The 8648-nt window shown below is 31.2% G+C and overlaps 2 protein-coding genes across 4 annotated transcripts; both read left to right on the top strand.

Moving 5' to 3' along the window:
* Positions 1 to 3486: 3486 nt before the first annotated feature.
* LOC107471521 (uncharacterized) lies at positions 3487 to 5582 on the top strand. Of its 2 annotated transcripts, none has more exons than XM_016091011.3 (4): positions 3487 to 3596; positions 4325 to 4518; positions 4617 to 4680; positions 4907 to 5582. In XM_016091011.3, exons 2-4 carry the CDS (start codon positions 4358 to 4360, stop codon positions 5201 to 5203), a joined length of 522 nt encoding a protein of 173 aa, XP_015946497.1. In that variant the 5' UTR covers positions 3487 to 3596; positions 4325 to 4357; the 3' UTR covers positions 5204 to 5582. The 2 variants fall into 2 exon arrangements, with proteins under 2 accessions (XP_015946497.1, XP_015946496.1); XM_016091010.3 differs by having other exon boundaries at positions 4614 to 4680.
* Positions 5583 to 6860: 1278 nt separating this feature from the next.
* On the top strand, positions 6861 to 8050 carry LOC107471485 (ribulose bisphosphate carboxylase small subunit, chloroplastic 1). Of its 2 annotated transcripts, none has more exons than XM_052255349.1 (3): positions 6861 to 7129; positions 7370 to 7512; positions 7652 to 8050. In XM_052255349.1, exons 1-3 carry the CDS (start codon positions 6950 to 6952, stop codon positions 7950 to 7952), a joined length of 624 nt encoding a protein of 207 aa, XP_052111309.1. In that variant the 5' UTR covers positions 6861 to 6949; the 3' UTR covers positions 7953 to 8050. The 2 variants fall into 2 exon arrangements, with proteins under 2 accessions (XP_052111309.1, XP_015946443.1); XM_016090957.3 differs by having other exon boundaries at positions 6863 to 7129; positions 7370 to 7504.
* Positions 8051 to 8648: the final 598 nt, after the last annotated feature.

Here is an 8648-nt window from a genome sequence, read left to right as displayed (position 1 = left end):
AGTGGTGGGATGTGCATCAACCCACCGAATCCAAGATCCCTCACAATTGCCTTCTTCTCCTCAGTCATGTTTCTGAACTTATCATTCAGGAGATATGTGGCATATTTAAGGTCTTTTGTTTGGTTTCTTGCTGCCATTTTCTCTGAAACTAAAAATACACCCAAAGATATCAGTAATATACACCTATATATATATGACTCAGATACACCCATTGATAACAATAAGATACATCCATTGATAACAGTAAGATACACCCATATATATGAGTCAGATACACCCAAAGATATTCGCAAGATACACCCATTGATAACAGTGAGATAAACCCATAGATATTATTCAGATACACCCAAAGATGTCAAACAAGATACACCCATTGATTACAGTGAGATACACCCCTAGATATTATTCAGATACATCCATATAGATATCAGTCAGATATCACTCAACCATGCTTCAATATCAAGCCACATTACAAGGTTAAGCAGTTTACACCCCCGAATCTACGGAATAAACCCCCAAAAATCAACAAAAATAGCAGGAGAACTTAGAATAACAATGTAGAACGACGTAGAACTTAGAAGAACGACGTATAACTTAGAACAGTGTAACAAAGAAGCAAGAGTAATAGTAAACCCTAGAAGAACGACGTAGAAGAAAAGTAAAATATACAGTATTTTAATGGACTTACGTTGAGTATTCTTGGTTTGTTTTTTCTTCAGATTCTTCACAGAGAGGTTGATGGTGTTTTGATGCAGTTTTCGAACTACGATTTCTATATTTTGAAACTTGATTTTCGCTCGAAAATGAGAGGGTTTTGTTGTTTTGAAAGCGCCTTGAGAAATGGAAGAAGTGGAAGAAGTGGAAGAGTCTGCCATACGTAACCGTTCGAATGTTGAGCGCGTGATTTTGACGCGCCATCTTATCTCTCTTCATGCGCGTGATTTCTGTTTGGACTGGACCAACTTGTTTGCTTGTAGGCTTGTATGTGTAGCAGGCCCGTTATTATTTTGATAGAACTTCAAGTAAAAATTCAATTCGATTTTTGTCTATTTTTATAAAAGATAATACGTTTTTTTTTAAAGAAAATGGATATTTTAACCCTTAGTCTTTTTATTTTAAAATAATATAACTCTTCTATTAAAAAATATATTGAATAATAACAAAAATTTATTTTGTGAAGAATTTTATTTGTAATTCATAAAAATTTTAAAGTCTCATAAATTATTAATAAATTTATTTTTAAATTTTTTTTATCGGTGGTGGTTAAATAAAAAAAGATTATTATTAAAAATGATATCGTAGAAAAAAATAATTGCAGTATGAAGTCCTTTTAAAAAAAAACATCGAACAAGAAATTAAATATAATAACATTAATATTGATGATATTTATATTGGTAATGATAATAGTAGAGGAGATAACAATAATAATAATAAAATATGATTACACAATATAAATAGTAAAAGTAAAAATAATAAAGATGAAAATGAAGAAGATAGTAATAGTAGTAGTCATAGTTGATTATATTGTTAAAAAAATTTTAATAAAATTTTAAATTTCTACAAATTATAAATAAAATTTTCATACAACTAATTTTTGTTACTATCTAACAAACTTTTAACAAAAATATTATATTATTCTAAAATAAAAAAAATAAAAAACAAAATATCTCTTCTTTTTGAAAAAAAAAACTTTATCCTTCATAAAAATAGACAAAAATCAATTTAATCTTTATTCTAAAAATTCATGAATTTGGTGAGGCCTTAGAGCAACTCCAATGGGAATGCCTCATTCCACTTTTTCCTGACACATGGAGAAATTAATCGTTGGAGAAGGAGAGAGATGAGTTCCTTCACGGAAGCCAAGACAGAAGAGTCCCTCTGAGCAGGGACTGAAGCTAACCAATGATAACTTGCCACATGGCAAGTTACTTTTTAAATAAATACATATAAAATTATAATTAAATAAATAATTATATTAAATAATTAAATTATAATAAATAATTATATTAAATAATTAAATTAAATTAAATTTAATAATACTTATAATATAAGTAATTAAATTAATATTGTATATTAATTATATTATTATATTAAATTAGCCGTTGTAAAACTAGCCGTTGTAAAATTAGTTGTTGCAAAACTAGCCGTTATTATGTTACCGTTATTATTAATAAATTAATATTTTGTTACTCTATATATACCACTTAGATACACTTCTTTTCTCACACTATCTACTACTCTTCTTTATCTTCTTCCAAGTTTACGAAATCAAAGCTCTGCTACTATTATTTTTTGTTCGAAAAAATGGATCAAAACCAACTCAACTCTTTCTTCAATTAATATCTTTTAATAGTGAATTATTTTTAAATTTAAATATTTAAATTACATTATTAAAAAAATTAATTATATTACTTACAAGTATTTTAATTAATTAATTAAGTGGAACCACAACAGAGACTAAAGTTAGTTCCTTCTAATGGAGAAGAGAAAGATGTTTTGAGTTCTTATTTATTGTTTATGACGCAAAAGTTGATGTGGAGTTATTTTTTATGACAGGTGGGCCTTAAACAGGAACTGGGATGAATTCCCTCAAGGACAATATCATGCCACTAGTATCCCCTTAATGAGTATCTCCAATATTAAACTACTATTCAATTTTGTAAATTTATTACCAATAACATTACATAATAAGCAAATATTCTAATTTTGATTAATATTTAATTAGTAAAAATTTATATTTATATTTACAAAAATTTATAAAAAATATCATTTATATTTATATTTATTAAAATTTATATATATAAATTAATACAATTTATATTCATATTTATTAGAGTTTATATACATAAATTAATAAAAATTATTTAATATTTGTGCTTGTCAAATTTACTAACCTCCAAAATTTTTTGATTTATTAAAGCTATTTATAATTTTATTATTTATTTTTAGATTTAAATTTGTAGTGCTCATTAGTGATAGATTAACATATCCAACCGCTATGAACATCTCAAAATAGGAAATTCTAATTATATTTTGGGTGAAAAATATTTTGTTTCGGTTGCATATGATAATCTCTCTTTTTATACATATTGTTATAATTTTTTAGTAATGGATATTTATATGTAGTTATTTTCATATGAATGATGACTGGAAATTATTAGATAATTTAAAAATTTTAATTAAATTATTATTTAATAATTTTTAATTATTAAACTCATATAAAATAATTATTATATGTGAGTTTTTATCATATATAATTTTTTTTCAAATTACGATTTATAACTGCAATTTTGGAAAGAAAATAGCACTCTGTAACTATAATTTACAACAATAGTGGTTGTGGTTGAATAATAACTACAATTTTCTCAACTGCCAAACGAGTTGTCCAAGTCCAACAGAAAATCTATTGCGTCACTGAAACGCTGTCGTTTAACGAAGTTAATTTCTGTAAAAAAATTTCCCAAACCACAAAAAAAAACTCTCATTTCTTTTTTCACTATAAAAATAAATTGAAGCAGCAGTAGCTGACTTCCTCTCCTTCTCTTGTTGCCAGCTCCATTCACTTTCTTCATTCAAAGGCTTTCTTCAATTTAAAGGTTTCTCTCTCCTTCTCTTCTTCTTTTTTATTTTTTATTTTTTATTTTTTTTGTTCTAGATCTGACCTAGCTTTCTAATATTGTTTGTTTATTCAAAAAAATTCTAACATGCTTCCTAAGATAGATCTGCTTAGATGTTACAACTGCTATGCCATGTCTAACAAGTTGTGTTTCTTAAGGCATTTCTTTCTTTCTTCTCCGTTGATTTGTTTATTTATTTTTTTAATTTTTGAATAATGATTTGCTTCTTTTGTTTTCGTTTTTTGTTTTGTTTTGTGTTTGTGTTTGTGTTTTTGTTTTCTTAAGTAAAAATCTATTTTGAAAACCTTTTATTGGTGCTGTTTGGAGACTTTGATTTTCGGAGGGTTTCCTGACACCAAAAAATGTTTTTTTTTTAATTATTTTTATTTCATAATCCGGAAAAGAGTTTGAAGATTTATGAATATTTGAATTCAGATCTGCTATGATTTGATTTGTGGGAGAAGACTATATAGGGTTTGGAAATTTGGGGGAAATAGGAAATAGGTTGCTGAATTTCTTATAAAATAATATAGTTTCTTACTTTAGTCATTTGAATTGATGCAGCTAAGTGGATATGCTAGTAAATTCCGTTACAATTTTTTTTGAATTATTTGAAATCATGAATCAGTAGTGTTAGATTTTCGTTTATATGTTTATTTTTCTTTTGGCTATTATCTTCAATTTTTGTTATTTTTCTGTGCTTTTAGGCGTTCTACTGTGGAATAGCACCAATTTTGAAGATGAACTGTTATAGCCTTCAGCAGAACGCCTTTGCAGCCTGTGAAGAGAGGAGAGGCTCTATTAACCTTGCTGATCAGAAGGAGCCTGTCGTTTGCCCAAAGCCTCGACGAGTTGGCGTTTTATGTAACATGCCTATGAGGCCCTTAAGATGGCATTTCAAGTAATTAACTCCGTTGATTCTTATGCATTTTACTGAGTTTTGATGACAATGTTTGTGCCTTTAATTGTATTTGTGTTTGTGGCTCACTTTTTTAGTAGTCAACAAGCTGAGGGGTCTGATTCAAAAGCGGGAGCAGAGCTACTAGACATTATTTTCAAGAGGGTATGTTATATTATATATTCCTAAGCCTTCGTTACATGTCGTAGGGTTTGTCTTAGAATTATTTTACATCTTTGTAATGTGTTGAGCTTGTGGTTTTTGTAGATGGTTCTTTGTTCTTTAGGAAGAAAGTTCTCAGATATGTCAATGGTTTTGGGTTCAAAGAGATGAAATCTTGATGTAGTAGATTTTCTCTGACTTTGATCTTTGACTTATTTAATTGCTATAGGAGAATCATGGGGAGGAATTTTTTAATCAAGTAGCATCATCTCCTCCATATTTTTGTGGATCTCCCCCGGTTCGGGCGGCTAACCCCTTGATCCAGGATGCACGATTTGGAGACGAAAGGAACAACCCAATATCAGTAATCTCATCGCCGTCAGGCTTACCATCTCCATCTTCGGCATCTCGCAAAGGAGGATGTGTTAGGATGAATTTTGGACTTAAACCAGCCGAGGTTAGAGTAGAAGGATTTGATTGCCTCAACAGGGATCGCCAGAATTCCAGGATACCTGCTTTTGCTTAAAAACTCCATTCAGGAAGTGTACATAGAAGGAGCCAAGTGTGACCTATCTTAAAAAGAAAAATGACTTAATTAGAAAGAAAATATCTTTTGAGTAGTTTAAGGGGAAAATGCAGAGGAAGCCTAACCTTGTGTTCTTGAGAAGGTTTGAAGTGTAGAGCATGCTCTTTTTTTGTCCCTTGTAATATAAGGCAGTTAGATCTGAGTGTCTTCTAATATTTTTAGGTGATCACCTCAAGAGTCTCATGTATATATAGGGTTGCTGATTTAATGATTTTGCATATGATCCTTGTAAATATATTTTTAGCTAATAACTATGCAATGTCTATCATATTTAATATTTTTTGAATTAAATTAAATTGCTATTACTATTTTGATTTTCCATTATCTTGTTCTCATTTCCAACTTATCTATTTTGCCTTGCAACTCATAACATAAATAACATCATATCTTTCTCTATAAATGAAAACATATTTGCCAAATTCTAATGTATCAAAAATTCACCATTCAAAAATCAGATAAGCTTCCTATCATGAACCCCTAAGGTTCATATTCTTTGTCGAGGATGAAGTTGTCCCCTTCAAATCCAAATCAGTTTTACTCCCTTCTATTCTAGTATGGAGCTTAAAGTGAGAAGAGAAAAGAAGAGGGTGGTGAATGGTGTTAGGTTGATGAGTGATGGAGAAAGAGAGAACGTGGGGAAGGGTGTGTTGAGAGAATATGTTTGTGCTGTGAATATATGAGAAGGGGAGAGAGAGTTTGAGAGTGAGGGAGGGAGAGAGTTAATTATGGATTAAGAAAGTGATAAGTTATATGAAAAAAAAAAAGTTTAGGAGCCAACTATAATATAAGTCAACTAAGCTAATTCCCTTTTATTTAGAGCCTACAATCTCATATACACACACTAACTACAAGTGATTCTAAAAGAGATTTGTTTCTATGAATTCTAACCTCTGTAGTTTTGCATATCCATGTTATTTCTAAATACTTATGGGACTGAAATGGATATGAAGAAATTGAAAGACACATGCTTATATCACTATTCAATTGTAAAGACTTGTAGTTCTCTTATCCTTATTGTTTAATTTGTATTTCTTCTGGGATTAGGAGTTAATTAAGATTAAACTAAACATAGCCTGAGTTCGAATATGGAAGCTCTCACGGGAATCGAACAAATCTTCTTTCTTCCTACTGTGTATTTTGTAACCACCAATATCATATCTAAAAAATCAAGAGACTCAATATTTCTTAACAGTTGTGTCGAGTTAATTGAATCATTATATTTTAAAATGAAAACAAATTACTTGTCTATGATGGTAGATTGTCCTTTTTTTGTCCTTAATTTGTTTTATTTTAATTAAGAAAATTCTATAAAATTCAAAATCCATACGAAAAATTGTTTACAGATTTTCTTTTTTGGGCAGGATAATTGTTTGTAAATTGTGCGGTCCACTGTGTGTAAAACAATTTTATGTGAAGCCAAAACAATTCATTGCCATAACACAACCATGATATGTTTTGGTTGTTTGTATTCCATTTTGTGACTGCAAGCCAAGATAGAATAGATAACTATCAAATAATTCTGCACCAACCAATCACCTCAACTTTTTAGGCCATTGGATTACAAGCCCCAACACCATTATATAAACCAAGTTTGAGAAGAAGCTTGGCAGATCAAGCAAATAAGAAAGAAACACATCTATATATATTATATTACTCCTTAGCAGAAGAAGCTAGGGAGAAGAAAACATGGCTTCCTCCATGATCTCCGCCCCTGCTTTCACCACCGTTAACCGTGCCTCCCCGGCACAGGCTAACATGGTGGCTCCATTCAGTGGCCTGAAATCCTTGGGTGGCTTCCCAGTCACCAGAAAGACCAACGACATCACCTCCGTCGCTAACAACGGTGGAAGAGTCCAATGCATGCAGGTAACAACATAATATAACATAACAACCTCTTGCAATGAATGTTAAGAGAAAGTTTTAGGACTCAGCACTTTTATTAAAATTTAGCCAGTATTTAATCATAAAAAAACAGTGTGTAATCTTGTACTATATAATTTCACACTATTAAAAATATTAATGATGGCTAATTAATAGTTACAAATCACAAAATGTGCTGAACCTAGCACTACTGAATGTTAATTAATGGATGAATGATTGTATCAGGTATGGCCACCACTTGGGAAGAAGAAGTTCGAGACTCTTTCATACTTGCCAGACCTGAACGAAGAGCAATTGAGAAAGGAAGTAGACTACCTTCTAAGGAAGGGATGGGTTCCTTGCTTGGAATTCGAAGTCGGGGTCAGTTAGTTACATATTTTAACGGCTCTTTCTTGTAAACTAACTAACTAACTAACAGAAATGTTGCGTGTTGGTGGTTAGTTACATATTTGAACGGCTATTTGTTATTTTAACTAACTAACAAACTGGTCGGAATGTTGTGTGCAGTACGGATTCCCGTACCGTGAGAACCACAGGTCACCGGGATACTATGACGGAAGGTACTGGACAATGTGGAAGCTTCCCATGTTTGGATGCACCGACTCAGGTCAGGTCATCAAGGAACTTCAGGAGGCTAAGGCTGCATACCCCAAGGCATTCGTCCGTATTATCGGATTCGACAACGTTCGCCAAGTGCAGTGCATCAGCTTCATCGCTTACAAGCCAGAGGGCTACTAAATCTTATAAAACCAACGAATCATTCGTAGATCTCTCTTTTGTTGGTGGCTTTGTGCTTAACCGTTTGTAACAACCCTGCTTCTGCTTTCTTTTTTATTTTTTTCTCTTTTTGATATTTCATCCTCTGCACTTTGATTTTCGTTGTGGAATAATAAACTGTTTTTTTAAGATCCTTTGTCCTTGTTACATTTCTTTAAATTTATGGTTATAGTACAGAGTAAACATAAAATGAGAAAACGCAGGTAATACAGAATAAACATAAAATGGGAAAACGCAGGTGCAGCACCTGAGTTTTCAATAACATAAAATAAAGCATATGCTATATGTTGCAACGCCTTTTTGGTTTTATATTGTTGGCGTTAATGTTGTGAGTTGTGACTGGACCCTTTGGATAGCTACATTTGTGGACAATGCTAACTTGAGATAAAGAAATAGATAACAATCCTAAGATTGATAGTAGTGTGTCTTATGAAGAAAACATGTAATGTTTTGAAAATGGAAAATTATATAAAGGACACGCATTATGTATTTCGCATGCTTCCATGACTATATTGAGGATTCTGTTATGAAGGTGAGAAAGGTGAGGAACTCAGATGAGAGAGAACACGTTATATTTAAATGTTGTGATACTTACTAGTAGTACCTGTAAAAACATTGAGAGTACAGTGGTATGTGAAAACTTAGTTGCAGTAGACTTCATATGAAGTTGATAGCTGAGAGCAGTGAGATAAAAATTTAGTCAAATCAGTCAAATTATCTAACCGCT

The sequence above is a fragment of the Arachis duranensis genome, chromosome 10 (genome assembly GCF_000817695.3).
Source record: "Arachis duranensis cultivar V14167 chromosome 10, aradu.V14167.gnm2.J7QH, whole genome shotgun sequence".
Taxonomy (NCBI): Eukaryota; Viridiplantae; Streptophyta; class Magnoliopsida; order Fabales; family Fabaceae; genus Arachis; species Arachis duranensis.
Note: the sequence above shows the minus strand (reverse complement) of the source record. Positions and strands in the feature narration are given on the sequence as shown.